The sequence below is a fragment of the Diospyros lotus genome, chromosome 6 (genome assembly GCF_014633365.1).
Source record: "Diospyros lotus cultivar Yz01 chromosome 6, ASM1463336v1, whole genome shotgun sequence".
In the NCBI taxonomy this organism is placed as follows: domain Eukaryota; kingdom Viridiplantae; phylum Streptophyta; class Magnoliopsida; order Ericales; family Ebenaceae; genus Diospyros; species Diospyros lotus.
The window spans coordinates 4,908,673-4,926,475 of NC_068343.1; the positions used below are offsets into that span (position 1 = coordinate 4,908,673).

At 35.6% G+C, this 17,803-nt stretch overlaps 1 protein-coding gene across 1 annotated transcript; it reads left to right on the plus strand.

Moving 5' to 3' along the window:
- The first annotated feature begins 577 nt into the window (after nucleotides 1-577).
- On the plus strand, nucleotides 578-15,774 carry LOC127803914 (histone acetyltransferase HAC12-like). Its single transcript, XM_052340536.1, has 17 exons — nucleotides 578-861; nucleotides 2,062-2,286; nucleotides 2,442-2,511; nucleotides 2,856-3,099; nucleotides 3,183-3,452; nucleotides 4,045-5,432; nucleotides 5,548-5,835; nucleotides 5,960-6,238; nucleotides 8,571-8,699; nucleotides 9,083-9,283; nucleotides 9,581-9,723; nucleotides 10,179-10,482; nucleotides 11,878-12,017; nucleotides 14,070-14,148; nucleotides 14,320-14,712; nucleotides 14,951-15,177; nucleotides 15,266-15,774. Exons 2-17 carry the CDS (start codon nucleotides 2,093-2,095, stop codon nucleotides 15,351-15,353), a joined length of 4,437 nt encoding a protein of 1,478 aa, XP_052196496.1. The 5' UTR covers nucleotides 578-861; nucleotides 2,062-2,092; the 3' UTR covers nucleotides 15,354-15,774.
- The last annotated feature ends 2,029 nt before the right edge of the window (nucleotides 15,775-17,803 follow it).

The following is a 17,803-nucleotide window of genomic DNA, read 5'->3' on the forward strand; positions in this document are numbered from 1 at the left end:
TATTAGATATGATGTCAACTATATGGGTGTTATAAAAGATATATATATATATATATATATATATTACACTTTAAATTTATAAATGGTACCAAATGCATATTGTTTCGGATTCACCTCCCTTTATACGTAGTACAGTTTTTTACTTTATTAATTTTTTTAATTGGTAGGATTATAAAAATTTATTTTAAAAGGTTTTAAACCATAAGTTGAAGTCCAAGATTAATTAATAAATATCAAGGAAATTAGTTTTTAAATGTAAAGACCTGAAAATTCAGAAAAAAATATAATTTTTAAAAGTGTGATCCAAGCATTTAAATAGGAAAAAATTGGAATAAAATGATATTCTTGAATTTTTTAGATTTATAAGAATAAAAAAAATAACTAAAATTAAATTAAATTAAATTAAAAAAGGAACATACTGGGTTGGAAAAGCCAGCCCAGTTTATTGGTAAGTTGGGCAGTCCACAAAACGGGCCTTGCTTAAATTAAAAGGGGCCAGTTGCAGCCCATTAGGGTTTATGCAAGCACCCTATAAAAAGGCAAGCAAGGGTTTCACGCCGCACCAGCCCCCCCCCCCCTTCCCCCCATCTCTCCGCTAGCAGCGACCTTTCGCTGCTACGCCGGCGACGGGCTATCACCGCCACTGAAATCCCCCTTCTTCCGATCTTGTTGCGACGCCGACCGCGGCCAGCCCTATCCCTATCGCCACCAGGATCTCTCTCTCCCTTCGACTTTTTCCTCCCACCGCAAACCACCGGCTACATCGCACCACCGTGCTCGGCCATCGACGCCACCTCGGCAACCATCATCTAATCAAAAGCCGCCTCTGCGGTTTACGGCATCTGGGCTTCGGCCCCTTCGGTAAGGTTTCCGGCGGCCTTGTCAGTTTTCTGGTACACACACACACACACACACGAATGGGGTGGGTATTCTGGACATGAAAACCTAGATCTATTGAAATCCGACCGTTAGATCCTTTTGATTTTGGGGTATGTGGATCGCTGAGCCAACGCTAATCTGATGGTCAGTTCCGATCGTCGAAATCCGCCGTGGACGGTGGCCGACGACGTTTTTCGAGAAACGCAAGTTTTGACAAGAAAATTAATTTTAGATATACAAAAAATCAGCCGTCGGATCGAACTCATTTTTGGATATATGAACCACCGCGGTTGGGAGAATCCGATCGGGCCGGCGGCAACAGTAAGGCTGGAAATTATTTCCTGGATCCACACAAATCGTTCTTGATCATTTAGGACGGCAAGAATTATTAGACATGATACCGATTATAAGAGTGTTATAAAATATAGTCTTAAATAGAAATGATTGAAAAGTTAAATAAGATTTATTAGCTGACTCCATTTTGATGAGATTAAGACTTCGTTGTTTTAAGAGACACGGTAGCATGGCCTCTAGCATTTGGACCTTCTAAAGCCTTTTAAAATCTCAATTGTGGTATAATTATTTGTTCAAATGAACACACTTGAAATATGTTGTTTTACAAAGTTTAGGGCCTCTTTAGTTGTAGAATGCTAGTTCAAATATTGGCAGATACTTGTCTGTAACAGTGCATGCGGTGCTCACTTTCAACAAATGCTCGCCCCCCACCTTGAAAGGTTAGCTTATTTATAGAAAGTATGACATGAGTTGGTCAGTTGAATCCTAGTGGTGAATACTGTTCTGTACTGGCATCTATATATGGTACCAAATGCATATTGTTTTAGCTTTATCTCTCTTTATATGTAGTGTACTTTACTTTCTTGTTTATTTTTTTTTAATTTTTGGGAATATAAAATTTTATTTACCATTTTTAAAAGTCTTAAGTTCAAGATTAATCAATAAATACCAAGGAGCATTCAAAAGATTTATGTTTGTATTTTGAAGAAGTATAATTAGTAATACTAGCATTAAATTGTTCTATCAGTATGCATATATTTCATGGTATTGTTATATTATTATGAAATAGCTTAATGTTGAACAATATTAAAATAGGTAACATTATATTATTCATGTCATATTTTCCGATTAAAAGCGTACAATTATTAACAATTGCTATTTTTGCAGAATGAAATAACCATCATAGATAGAATGATGGATGTTAGAGCATTCACATTTGGGAAGGTTTGCGACCAGAGGGCTAAACCAGTCTGTTCACAATGCATCCCAGCTTCCCCAGCTGCAAGAGATGGGTTTACCTCAAGCCTCCATTCAGCAGCAAGGAGATTCTCTGGGTGCCTGGTACAGGGATCCCAAAGCAAGTTTTCTAAGTGATTTTATTGAAAATAACAAGTAAGTTTTTTATGTTTACATGAATTGTTTTGTTAGAACTTCCCCTAACTGTGGAAGCCACCGCTGAATAAATATTATTGGAATTGTTTTTTAATTCTCTTCTCCATGTTATTTATTTACATTCATTATATCTTACCAATTCCTTCCTTCTGTAGTGCCAGAACTCTTATGCAGAAAACTAATTCCGAGTGGGTAAATTCGACATCTGGTTTTATTGCTCCCAAGGTCCATCTTCCATAATTGATTATTTATTACAGCAGTTCAATTTTATTATTATCTTCTGATTTTCTTTGTGGAGCTGTTTCTCTTCTTTTTTTCTTCTCTTTCTAAAATCATGCTATTTCTATTATTGTTTTAGTTGAACTCCTTGCTCTTAATAGTTAGATGATTTCATATATTTGAAAATTGTCGGGTCCTTACATTGGCTTTACATACTAATCCACCCCCCTCCGCCCAACCATTGACAAAAAATAATCCCCACTGCTTGAGTTTCATAAAGTTGTTTTATCAACCATTTAGCCTATGAAAGTGAAGTTACCTAACCTCATACACTTTCAATTTATTCATAGGAATACATGAACCAGAGAAAACCACCTTTTCAAATCCAAAGCATGAATCAGCATGGGATATCTGATCGTCGTTTCTCTGGACAGCAAGTAGCTGAATGTCTTACATCCTTGTTTGGCAACTCATATTCACCCTATCCTCCTGTTGCATACTCTACTATGCCTAGCATTGACTGTGGCATATTGCGAACTAAAAGTTCTGCTGGTTCTAGCTTCTTTGGCAATAAGCTGTTCGACTCTTTTGCAGGTAACTTGGCTTAACAATTCCTATGTTGTTGAATTACGTTGTATGATAATATTTCTTGTAATCTAATGATTACTCAATTGCAGGATCATCTTCTGATGCTTATGGCCAGGGAGTTGCCACTGCATCCATGGATTTTGATGGAACTTGCAAACTTTCATCTGTGGGCATGAGGCAGGTTGCTAGTGAGATGGCTCCTTCTCCTGAGCAGATCTCATCCATCACATCATGCTCTGATGTGGATATGTATACTGATACTGGACCCTATGATAACAGACCAACTTTTCCTGGTAGCTTGCAGCAGATATATGGGTCATCATCAGAAAACTATAACCAACAGAAACATTTGAATGAGGGTATGTTTTTTAATATTATGATAAAGTTATCCAAATTATAGGCCACGAACAATGTCCAAAATTGTAATTAAATTCATTCCCATAATTTAACTCTTATAATCTATTGTTACTTGTTTGGTAAGCATATAAATAACTTACATGGCAATGAGAACTAACATTGAACATATTGTCTTCTATTCTTCAGTCCCTATATTGTATATAGTCTATTGAACTTAATGCTACATTTTGACTTTTGTTGCTTCATGGATGTTTCCCTGTTTCCCACCATGTGGACATGTTGAAAGTATTCTATTGTTTACTCCCTCTGTTGTATATGAGTTTGAGCCCCTGCACCTCCACCTCCATTTGTCATTGTCCACAAGTATTTAATGCATGCCTCACTGATCTACGATCACAATTTCAACCTTGTCTATATATATTGTGGCTTTCTCTCATGTTTAGGATCTGGTGGCGACTGTTCCTGTGTTGTAATCTGAAATGAGGTCCCACATTCTTGGCATGCATATTTCCTTTTTATTATTCACTTTCCCATTTTCTTTTACCCAATTTCCTTGTTTCTTATGGCTCTATTTGCTTTCTGAACAATTGGCAGGCGAGTTGAATTTAACGAGGAACAGAGGCTTGCTAGAGAATGGTCAGAATGTTTGCACTCTGGAGTTTCAATCTTCGTTAGGCACAAATTCAGAGTTGAGTATACCAAGTTTGCAAAACCTGCAACAGGATTCATGGAGAATTCCTGAAGCCTCTGGTGTTTTTCCAACTCTCAATACCCCTGTGTCAAATTGTCAAGATCTATTTGATGGAAGGCTGCAGATGACAGGATCTCAACAATTCCATCAGCAGCACCAGCAGCTACATGTGCAGATTGATGAGGGATCTGAGGGCCAATCACAGTATGGTCTATCTGAAGAACATGACTGTGACCGCAAGATAAAAGGGTACAAGTCATCTAAAGTGCCTTGTCTTTTGTCAGAACAATCAGAAGATTCTTCAATCCCATTTGGTCTAGCTCGACCTTCAGAATGTGTGCATTCCAGTAATCCAGTTTTTCAAACCGTTCTCCTTCATTATATGAACTACAAGAGGATGCATGTTGATGGAAACCCAATTTCCTTCATAAAACATATGCATTCAATGGTATGCAATGACTTCTTATGCAACTGTAACCAATATTTTTCAGTGGTTTCCCATTTTGATAACTGTTTCAGTAAGGATTGCAACATATGTATACCTGCCAGAAGGTTTTATGTTGCTGGTAACACAAAACCTCCATCAAAGTGTGGATCTAGAATACAAAAACTTTGTCACACAAGCTCTTTTCATAGCAGAGATTTTAATAGCACCACCCCTGACCTTCTTTGTGAAGATAAAACCCCTCCATCAAAGCGTCTGAAGATCAGGATTTCCACTTCTTTGGAAAGTGCAGTTTCTTCTTTAGCTGCTTCTTCAAACGCTCAACCTTACAAACCTAATGAGTTCTCCCTCCTGCAACAATGGCCTGAAGCTTCTGTATCAAATAATTTAGATGCAACAAAGGTTAATGTGGGAGCATTGACTCCTCTTCAGGACTCTACAAGTTCTGGTTCAACCAGGGATATAGTCACAGAAACTGCACAAGGGTCCAACTTAGGGATTAAACCCATTTCTCATAAAGAGCTTTTTGATTACTCTAAAGAAGAGGAGACAGTTGCGATGCACACAGATGAGGTTAGAAATGATGGCACCTCTTTTCAAGGCTGGAATCCTTGCAGTGTGCCTCATCCAACTGAAGAACTCACTGTTGATCATGAGGAGAGAGAAGTAAAGACCAATTCCGACCAAACAAAACCAGAGACAGAAAGTGAGTTGATTAAACCAACGGCTAACTCAGGAATTATTAAGTTAAAGGAGGTGAAGATGGTAGGTGTTTCTCCTATCGATTGTTTCACAGTAGATCAAATGAAGGAACATTTATTCAGCCTTAAGCGATGGACTGGTCAGGTTTGTAAATCATTTACGGATTGCTGTTATTTCTGATTTGCATTTATTTATGATTTTGGATTGTGTTTGCCCCTAGGAATTTTTGTAACACATTTAACAAATAGTCATCATGCAGGAAATGGAAGGAAACCCAGTGACACATTCTGTTGGTGAGAACACATGCCAGTTGTGTGCAATGGACAAGTTTGTGTTTGCCCCTTTACCGATTTATTGCTCATCTTGTGCTCTTCGTATCAAACGCAATTTGATTTATTATTGGGCACTCGATGAGATGGGTACGCGGCTTTGTTTTTGTACATTTTGCTTCAAGAGGTCTCATGGCGAAACTATTGTGTTCCATGGGATTACCATTTTTAAAGGAAAACTTCAAAAGGAAAGGAATAACCATGAAGAGGAAGAATCTGTAAGCTATCTCATTTTGCTGTTTCTAAACAGTTACATTGAAATGGTCTAAGATTCAAATTTCTTTGACAATTGAAACAGACTAAAGGCAAGCCATTTAACTTTTTTTTTTTTGTGGCTTGCAGTGGGTTCAATGTGATAAATGCAGAGGATGGCAGCACCAGATATGTGGTCTTTACAATGATAAAAGAGATTTAGGAGGAAAAGCGGAGTATGTTTGTCCTATATGCTACTTGAAAGGAATAGAAGCTGGAGATCACGTGCCCTTACCAAAAAATGTTGCTTTTGAAGCAAAAGGTTTGCCAACTTGTATGCTTAGTGATTACATTGAGGAAAGGCTCCTTAGGTATCTGAAGCAAGAGAGAGAAGAGAGGGCAAAGGCTTTACAAAAGAATTTTGATGAGGTATGATGCGAACTGTTTGCAGACATTTTTTAGTTTTTTTCCATTCAGATAGATTTAGTTTGAAATTGCAGTCTGTTCTCAGGTATAAATAGCAACCTTTAGATCAGCATCTTTTCCTTTTGTACAGCAATTGATGTCTGGCTCAGGGATGGTTAGTGAGAGCAATTAACTTTAAGGGTCTAGTTGTAGAGCAGAGTGTTAATTGATATAAAAAAAATAACAAAAGAAAAAGAAGAGAAATCTTGGTATTTTAACTTCAACCCTAGGGTTTTGCCTGGCAAGGACAATATTGAATCTCCTTCTATGTCTAGGACCATGAAAATCTAATTTTTGTTTTGTTTTGTTTTTCTTTTAAATGTTTTTGCTAACTAGGAAAGCTTGACTTTGTGACTGTTAAGATTATTGTAGACACAAGAAACCCCATATGTACAAGCCCATCTGAATAAAGCTACTGGAAACAAGGTCAATTTCTTTCATGATGTAATTGCTTGTACTTAAACTTTCTTTGTCTAGATTGGGTTGGTGTTCTGTCTACCCATCGATTGGTAGAGTACAAGATTGAAAACAAATGCTATTTGGAGCTGTAATGCCCAAAGACTTCCATTGCCTTTCTTGGTTGGACCTAACCCACCTGGCAGTTTCCAACAAGTCTTTCTTCATTTTTAGAGCAAGAAGAGGAACTACAAGAATTTTTTTTTTTAAATCTTTATGGATAACCAATCCATTTCTAAATATAGTTGGGAGACCTTATCCAGGACATGGGTAAAAGAAATGGAAAGATCGGAACATGGGAATAGATCTGATACCAATATGGACTATCCATTTCAATTGTTGTGCTTTCTGAAATTGCATACCTATACAAGGGTTCAAGTTTCAAGTGATGGATCTGCATTTTGACCCAATTTTATCACAATCTAGAAATTAACTGACTGCAAAATATCAACTCTAAAAACTAAAATGGGTATCTAAGGAAGGAAAAGAAGATTTCTTGATTATTGAGGAAGCCATATTTTATTTTATGCGTCAGGATCTTTGAAGCCAGGGCTGGGGTACCACCCTGGTACCACAAATTGGGACGAGCAACCCAATTTGTGGGTTGAAAGTGACCTAGATCTCTCTGGGTCGCAAACTGGATATCCAGAAATGTCGATCCAGACTTTCAGCGAGATTCCCAAAAAATTTTAGGCTTTTAGCATGATTATTCTGCAATATCTTGGAATTTTATTTATTTTCAATGATTTTTCATAACTTTTCATTGTGGCATGAGGGCTGCTCTGACGGCTTTTAGTATTCTGTTCTTGCTGAGTTTTTAATATTCTGCTCCAGCTTTTAACATTCTTGTGTGGCCTTGCTGTTCTTTGGTTGTTTTTGCGGTTGAAATGATATTAATTGTTTTCACATTGAAAAAGAACTCAATGATCATAACATTAAAATAGAGGGTTGCGTTAGGTAGCCGACAATCAGCGAAAAACCTAGTTGGATCCAAATATGAATTCTAGACAAACTATCTGTTGGAGCGTAACCCACATAGAAGTCTAGAATTCATGTAGTCGACCCCATATAGTGGGATAAAGGCTGGATATGTTGTTGTTGTTGTTGTAATTTTAAAACATCAAGAAATGTATTTATTTTTATTAAAAAATAACAACATATATTTGTAGCAAGAAAAAAAAAAAGATATATAATTTAGTTAGTATAATTTCAATATCAACCCAAGTATGATGTACTGTGAACCCAAATAGCGTACCAGTTAAGCCTACCTCCACATACCACCTATTATACTAAGTTACTTACCTGGTAGTGCGACCCCTAGTGTTCCGCAATCCTGGCAACTATGATGCCAATTCTATTACATTATTTAGCCTTTTGAATGGGTGCAGCATCATAGATTCTGCACGAACTACCCAGTAACACAGGAAAGCCATATTTTTTACTAAGATTTCTAATTTATCATCAGGAAAGCCATATTTTTTTATGCATTCCAATTACATTATTCAGCCTTTTGATTGGATGCAGCATCATAGGTCCTGCACAAACTACCCAGTAATGTACAACTAGTAATTTGCTGAGATTTCTAATTTTTCTTGGCGCTAGGTTTTCCTATTTGGGAACTTTTATACAATTGAATATCATTATACAGCATACAGTGCTAGAACAAGGCAATTCACTCATAATCCTCTCTTCTTTTCTTTATTTCTTTGCTTTCATATTTGTTGTTTTTGACTTAATTGTTTGTGTCTTCTTTTCCCTAATATAATTTAGGAAGATTATATCTAATGTTCTATATTATCCTACTAGAATTGTTAAAGTAAGATGTTCAACCTATTTCTAGGTACCTGGAGCAGCGGATCTTGTTGTCAGAGTGGTGTTGTCTGTCGACAAACTTTTGAAAGTGAATCAGCAATTTTTAGATATCTTTCATGATGAGAATTACCCAAGAGAATTCCCTTACAGATCAAAGGTAAGATAGTAGTTCATTGAGTAGCAATTTTGTTTTGCTCGATCCTTATTAGGACAACAAGAATTTCTGAATTGACTTGTAGTTGATTCTCTTCCATATTAAAAATCCAGTGTCCACATTACCCAACTCTTCATTCTTTTATCTTAGTTCATAAATGTGATATAATAATGGCTGTTCAAATGTTCAAGTGCTTTTATCATTTTGAGAAGTGAAAATATGTGAATTGCCCATAGTTTAATATGAAATTACAGAGTTTATTTCTTTGTTATAAATTGATGGAATTTTTTATCTACTTCTTTGCCTCCTGTCCTTTTCTCCCATTTTTTAACTAGTGGTGTGAGTTATTTATATTTTCATGCATTCTGATATCTCTTTTCTCTTAGGTGATACTTCTGTTTCAAAAAATTGAAGGGGTAGACGTGTGCCTATTTGGAATGTACACCCAGGAGTTTGGCTCAGAATGTGGTCAGCCAAATCAACGTTGTATATACATCTCTTATATTGATTCTGTCAAATACTTCAGGCCTGAGATAAAAACAGCATCCGGTGAAGCTCTTCGCACTTCAGTTTACCATGAAATATTGGTACTTATTTCTGCTAAGTTTTATTTGATTAATCCTTATTATCATATATGCACTTAGGAGATGAGCATATTAATGATAAGGCTGCTCCTTGCTGAGTTAAAGGTTATGGGCTTGAGTTGTGGAACCAGCCTCTTTGCAAAAAAGCAATGGGAAGGCTGCATACAAATAAGACCCTTGCAAAGTGGGGAGCCTTGTGCACTTGGGGATACCCTCTGTCATATATGCATTTAGATCTTTTGTAGGAAAATGAAAATAATATGCTTGACTGGTTCCTTTTTCCTTTGTTGTTATCATCAGGTAGGATACCTGGATTATTGCAAGAAACGAGGTTTTGCAACCTGCTATATATGGGCATGCCCTCCTCTGAAAGGAGAAGACTATATTTTGTATTGCCATCCTGAAACTCAGAAAACACCAAAGGCTGATAAGCTGCGCCAGTGGTATTTCTTCTTCTCTCCCCCCCCCCCAATGCATTTGACATGTTTACACGCTTGCACTACAGATGTGTGCACACAGCAAGTAGTTCTTGTCTTGTTTTTGCTCTTTCTACTTCTCTTGGTTATATGTGTGAAGCTGTGCATGTCATATGCCTACGAGAATATCTTTTCTAGACTAGGTAATGCATACAAGTAGGGATGTAAATGGGTTCCAATTAACTCCATTTAACATTATAGCAAGTATAAAAATGAGGATATATGTATAAGGCTCTTTTGAAAATTTGTTAAAACAATTATGTAAATGAGGTTAAATTGGGGGCCTGTTTACATCCCTATCTTAAAAAGTATATGTGCATGATGTGTGCATGTTGATTGCCACAGTTTTCTACCCTGATTCCCTTGTCTGAAGCTTTTGTTGTTCATGCATATGTGTTGACTTGTACATGTTTCATGTGCAGGTACAAGTCAATGTTAAGAAAAGCAGCCAAAGAGAAAGTAGTGGTGGATTACACTCTTTTGTATGATCATTTCTTTGTTCCTAATGTAGAACATAATGTCAAGGTAACTGCGGCGCGCTTGCCGTATTTTGATGGTGACTATTGGTCTGGTGCTGCTATTGATATGGTTAGAAATATAGAACAAGGAAGTCAACCAGGCTCACTAAGAAAGGTGAAGAAGTTTCTGACAAAGAGAACTTTGAAGGCTATGGGACATGATAATCTTTCTGGCAATGCGACCAAAGATATTCTACTAATGCAAAAAGTAAATTTTCTTCTCTTCTGTCATTCTCCATTTTATTCTACAGATATAACTGATTTGCATAAATATTATTTTGATTTAAGTATCACCAACCCAAACCCCTTAGGATTTATGTGGTTGACTCCATAAATCCTAGACCTCAAGCCATCTGTATTCATGACCATATAATTTGCAAGATTGGTATATTCTATGTCATGTTTCAATGTTTGCTACCAAATTTTCTTTGGTCCTCTTTCTCTCTCTCCAAACTCATGCTTTTCATCTATTGCCTCAAAGGTGGATCTATGGATCTTCTTCTCACTTGTTCCAACCATTTTAATCATACCTCACATGTTCTCTTTAATGGGCACCAGTCTAACCTAATTCTTGGTATTAAACAAAATATCAAATTCCCAAGGGCCTATGTAGTTATATAAAATAATTTCCAGTTTTCTATCTCCACTTGTTTACCAAAATTTAGAAAACACATTCAGTTGTTAAATATAGAGAACTACTTCCTTATCTTGAAAATTAGTAAATGTTTTTCAAATATTCATATGAAATATATGTTGAATTTCTATATGATACATTATCATTTTATTAGTAATATTGTAATATTAAAATATCTGTGATTATATTATTGTTGTAAAATCAATTTTATCAGTATAATATTCTATATATTGGTAATCGCATGAATTTAATTATTTTAATTTTTTCGTAATATGATTATATTAAAATTGTGAATAAATTAGATTGATAATATTATATCATTAATATTACCAATACAATATTCTTGATATGGCTAATATTATAATATTGATGACAATCATTATTGTCATTAATTATAGATTTTGATTATTTTCTGCAATTTTAGAAATTTTATAATGCTAATGTTGTTGTTATTAACTTTTTGTCTACATATTATTGGTTATGTTTCCTTTTCTTAATATTTTTACTATTTATAATAGCAATATTGTCGATATTGCTCATACTGTAATATTATGTAATATGAGAGTCTAGTTTTGGGCTTTGATATACTTGCTTTAATTATTCTTCAGTCATCTTGGGAATTCACATCTGGAAGTTACAAATTAAATTTTCACCCAGCAACACAAATCTTTTCTGGAAAATCTTGTTTCTATGCTTACTTAGACACATCATTTGACATTAAGGCATAGAATAATAAGTTGTGAGCCTTGTGTAATTCGACAATGGATTTACAATTCATCCTCCAACGATGCTTGTCCCTTGTGTGCATGACAGTTAGTAATATATCATTTTGGATGCTGTATCCTTTCATCGGGTTTTGAAGGTTTGATCTCATTTATCACTACCTGGAAAAGTCAGAAGCATTTTTTTCCCCCTCTTTATAGTCCTCTGTTAATTCTTGGTTATTTTCTTGTTCTCTTCCTATGATAGCTTGGGCATTCTGTCTTAAACGCGAAGGAGGACTTTATTATGGTCCACTTACAATTTACTTGTACGCGTTGCCATGGAGTGATACTTTCTGGAGGACAATGGGTATGCAAAGAATGCAAGAACTTTCGACTGTGTGCAAGGTAAATATACTCTCTGATGCAGTTAGCTTCTTTGCTATTATTGTATATTATATACTTATATATTTGCTTTTTTGGTCTTATTAGAGGTTTCCTTTTTCTTTTCTTTTTTTTGGTGGGGGTGGGGGAGAAATTTGATGTTGGAGTCCTTTCAGGATTTTCTTTCCCAGTCACTCTTAACCTCCTGGTTTGTCACTGTTCATTTGGTCCAAACATATGTACCAGACTGTATTGTGAATCCCCAAGATTGGGGATTATCAATCCCACTGGTGCTTTTTTTTTTTTTTTGGGTTCAAACCATTTCATCTAGAATCCCGTGGATGATTTCATTTTGAACCTAAACATCTAGATTATTACGATGGATGTGAGGCCATACAAGAAAAAACAAAATAAGAAATAAGACTACATGTGATGAGGTTAAAAGTGCACCAATTGTAGATAAGATGCAAGAGCCACAATTAAGATGGCTTGGACATGTGAGAAGAAAACTGATAGAAAAACGAACATGTGAGGCAAGTGGATGAAATAGAGGAAATATGTGACAAAAGTGGAAGAGGAAGACCATGGAAAACTTTATGCGAAACCCTTAGACATGAAATGAGAAATATTGGCCTTACAAAAAATATAGCTATGGATAAAGATGGTTGGAGGTTTGTTTAGAGTCCAAGTAGCTGATGCCACCAAGTGGGATTAAAACTTGTGAGTGTGATTTTTGTTAAATTGTATGTCTTATCCCAAGCTAAACATTATACAAATGATTTAAACATAAAACAACATATCTGGCCTTTATCCCACTATGTGGGGTCGGCTACATGAATTCTAGACTTCTATGTGGGTTACGCCCCAATAGATAGTTTGTTTAGAATTCATATTTGGATCTGATTAGGTTTTACGCTGGTTGTCGGCTACCTAACGCAACCCTCCTCCTTTATCCGGGGCTGGGACCGGCAGTGGATAACATCCCATGGCAAAGTAATGATGAAATAAAGTTTCAACACCATCTTCATACGGAGAAGTTTCATGAGATGGTGATGAATGAAGATAATTGATATACAAATGATTTGATTGCTCAAATTTATTCCCATGGTATTTCTAATCCGTGGGCTGTCTCCATGTATTATTACAACATACTTAACCTTAATCTCATTATGTGAAATTGGTTACACGAATTTTAACTTGCTCGTCATATCCATTTATGGTCTTATTTTCTGTAAGGCTCTTATAGCTAAAGATTATACCTAAGTGTCTTCACAAAGTTTTATTGGTCTTCCTCTACCTCTTTCGATAAATGCTTGTTCTATTTCATCCACACTCTTTGCAGTAGCCTCTATTGGTCACTTTTTGATATATTCAAACTACCTTAATTGTGTCTCACATATCTTATCTATCCCTAGATATATTAAACTTTGAAAATCTTGTCCAACAAGAAAGCATAGCCCTTATATTATTTTCCATTCAGTAAGCAAGTTAAAGCATATTTGTAATTGGATCTTGCTGAATGTGATCATTTGGAACTTCTTAAATTAAACTGATGATTTCAAGGTGCAGATATGCATGCTTCTTAACTGGCCATTCTTAAGACATAGTGCAGATCATTTGACCTGCCCTATGGAGAGGTTTGGTGTGTGTCACATCAGAACAACCTATGAAATATAATTAAAATGTGGACATACTAATGGAACTGATAGGAGAATTTTTGTGTTAGCCGCTGCCCTGAACTGAACTGACTGTTGAAACATGGATGCAGTAATGAAACAAGTAGGAATGAGTGTGTATAGTTGGTCACTTTGCATTATTCTTTTTTCCAAAACTGTGCATTAAAAATTCAGTCATGTACAGAGCTAATTTGGTAGTGAGACAGATGTAGTCCTATTTAGGTCTGTTTTTTAATTGAAGCCAATTGCTTTTTCTGTAAGTTTGTCATGATACCAATTAAAAGGTTACCTTTTTAATCTAAGCGCATTGTCTTTTCTATATCTTAGTTCAACTGTTCATTATTACCTAAGTTAATTCCTGTGGCCTTTTATGTAATTCTGTTCTGTCATATAATTAAAGGTGCCATGATGTGGAGGGAAATCTCCATTTGGGTAATACACGCAATCCTAGTCGTGGGGAAAGGCATTCTCTCTCTCAGGTGATTTCTATAAACCAAAGTTTCAGCTGTTCTTTTTTTTTTTTTTTGGATAACCCAAAATTTTTGCTGTTTATTGCAGCAAACAGAATAAATTTTTTGGGTGAGCATTATGCAGTTTATGATGCACAATCTTGTTTAAATTCACTCTATTACCTGTGCTTTTCTATTCAGGTTGCAGTAAATGGTGAGCTCGTTAATACAGTGGATACAGATGTTACTATAGAGAGTAGTTTCTTTGAGAATAGGCACTCTTTCTTAAGCTTCTGTCAGGGGAATCATTATCAGTTTGATTCTCTTCGGCGTGCCAAACATTCCTCAATGATGATCCTTTACCATCTGCAAAATTCAACAGAGGCAAGTATGGGGACTGGCTGTTGCATTTGCCATCAGGATATTGTGGAGAACCAGGGATGGCATTGTGACATGTGTCCAGGTTTTGATGCTTGCAATGGATGTTACCAAAGAAAAGGTGAAAATATTCATGTTCACAAGTTAAGCCAGCGTGCATCCGTTGTAAGCTGTGGGCCTAATAATGGACAATCTCAGCAGCAGAAACGTATTCAGGTATGAAGAATTTTTTTGGTTCACTTCTAGTTCAAAAGCTTACCTCTAAATTTTAGTCTGTGCCACATGCCCGAACTTTGTTCATGGGGTGTTGCTTGGGTGATGTCTAATTTCTCTTGGCTTGGCAATTTTATTTTTAACAAAGTTTGCAAGGGATTCCACTTTTGCCTTTCTCATTTCTCTGATTCCCCTTAGACCATGTGACTTTGAACAACTGCATAATCTGCTGGTGATACAGGTGAGGCAAGTATTGGAGGCTCTGGTTCATGCCTCAAGATGTAACATAACCAAAGGCAACCCATGCTCCTATCCAAACTGCCTTCAGATAAGAAGGCTCTTCCGCCATGCTCATCAGTGTAACCTTCGGGTTGCTGGGGGGTGTCTCATCTGTCACAAAACCTGGAAGCTCCTGAGACTGCACTTCAAAATTTGTAGAGATGCCGATTGCAGTGTACCGCGCTGCCTGTGCGCTACATGAACCCCTAAAACTTATTTTGCTTTCTTTCTCTGTGCCACTTTGGAGATAATCATAATAATTTTCTCCAATATGCAGGGATCTTAAGAGGCACGTAGAAGTGCTTGCATTGCAGTCCGAAACTCGGCGAAGAGCTGCTGTTGTTGGATCACTTGCAGATAGTTAAGAAGATTGTACAGTCAAGAGTGCCAATTGTACAGTTAAGCTACCCAGTTAGACAGGCAGAAGTATTGGATAAAGTTGGCCAATATGGACGGGTTGTTGTGCATAAGAGAACAAGTCTTCGTTTCGCTATGAGAGGTTAGGTGATGAATTAATCTTCCATTTTTGTTACTTCCATTCCCCACCCCCCTTTGGTTTTCAGATATTGAAGTGGATTAAGGTTTTTATACCTTTAGCTTGCAATATGCCCATGATGAATAGGTTTAATAAATATGTTTGGAGAGGGATTTGGTGCATGATCACAAGGAATAAATTATATCTGGTTCTGCACCAAATTAAATTTGTATGCTGTAGGAGGGTACCAACTCAGAAACTTGTAAATATGCCTGCCATTCTTCTTGATAGTTTTGTGTTTCTTCTCTTAATCTGGTTGCATGTATGCTATTTAGTTACCGTACTCTTGACAAAAAATGTGTCCTAGGGGCTACATTTTATTTTTTTGAGTTTTTTTTTTAAATATTTTTTTATGAAATGAGCATTTGTTTTGAAATGTTTACTAAAATAGTATTTCGGACAAACTCGCCAGTTTAACTAGCGGGTCTCTCTCTTGCGCACGCACGTGCACGCATGGTCGAACTTTGTGTTTATCAACACCAAGCAAAAGAGTGTTGAAACATTTTTGAAAGAGATTTGGTTGTAATTATATTTCTTTTATGCAATTAGCATCAATTTTTTGAAATTTTTATCAAAATAATGTCAAAGAGACCTGCTAATTTAACACTAGCAGGCCTCTCTCAATTGTCTTTGCCAACGGTAAGTAAAAGAGTGCTAAAATGTTGGGTAATTCACATCGGTGAATTACCTCCACCAAGATTATGAGATGGAAATGATAAGACTGCCAGCAGGCCCATGAAATAAGCCATTACCGTGCCAGTATCACATTCTTGATGGATTGCCTACCTGAGATCAGATGAATTAAGGGTAATTTTGAGGCATCCCAGGCCCAGGGTATCGGTATTTTTATCTTCAAATTGTATTGTATGCTCTTTATTTTACAACTTAACTTGTCATAATGCTATAACTCTTTATCCTAAGGGCTAAGGATAAAGATAATGGTTAAATAGTTTCCAGGGTATAGATCAAGTGATGCGTAAGTAATATGTTGGGGTTAATACCAGTAATTTACGAGTTTGATATTCGGTTTAGGCAAAGATCAAAGGTTTGTTTGCGATTTATTTTCTTTGTCAAAATTAAAGACATGATCAATGAGAGATTGTGCAAGGGTAATAATGTTAAGGATAATGATTAGATAGTAATAAATGTATTTTATTTTTTAAACAATGTGTTTATTAATTAATGATAAATGATGTTTTGAATAGTTTAATCACCTAATAAAATTCTTTAATTGTTAAAATTAAGACTTAATAAATGCTCATCAGACGAATAAAAAAAAGTGTATTTATTGCTACTTAGGGTAATGGCTAGAATTACTTATTTAATTATATGAATTTTACTCAAAAAGAATGAAATTATATATACTCCTTGATCCAAAAGCTTAATAGAAATTTGTTATAAAGTTATATACTAAAACATGACAAATTAAATAAAAATAAAAATAATATTTTATGAACACATGACAAATTAAAAGAAGATTTAATTATTTTTCAGTCTATATATATATTTGATAGCTCTGAATCCTATCCAATCCAATAAACCGGACCAACCCGAATGGAGGCAACGAACGAACGAATAATTAATTACTATTCACGTTACTGCCTTGTTCCACTAATAATTACTCTTCAGTTCAGAAGCCCAAGCAAAAGGGTAAAATTGGCCTCTAGGTCGAACCGTAGGTTTCTTGAACCGCAAGCTATCGGGTTCGGTCATGTGATGTGCTTTCTATCATTATATTATTATTATTATTCTGTTTCGTGCCATGTCATCATGCAATATTTTTGTCTCCTCGTACTCCACTTTTTGCGTACTAAACACCAAACATGTGATTCTTCCTGCTCTCTTTCTCTTTATTATAATATATAAAATTGTATAAATTAAACTCCACTTTTACTAAACATGTGCAGCATTACATCTTTGCTTTCTCATATTTCCGACGTCTCTCTCTTTCCTTTTCTTTCTTTTCTTTTCTTTTTTCAGTAAAAGGATTCGCTTTTATCATCTATCAACAAATAAATAAATTGGTAATGTTAAGGTATTTTAAAAACATTTTCTTTTTATTAATTACTTATTACAAAATATTTCAAAATATAATAATAATAATACATTTATAACTAACTAACTAGTGCATTTTGTTGTTCTTTAATCATTGTTTGCCAAACAATTAAACTTACCCAAAATAATATATAGGAAAGATAAAGAATTACTTAAACATATACTAATTAAGTGTGTACGTAAAAATGCATACTTTAATAACATACTACTAAATTAATATCATAT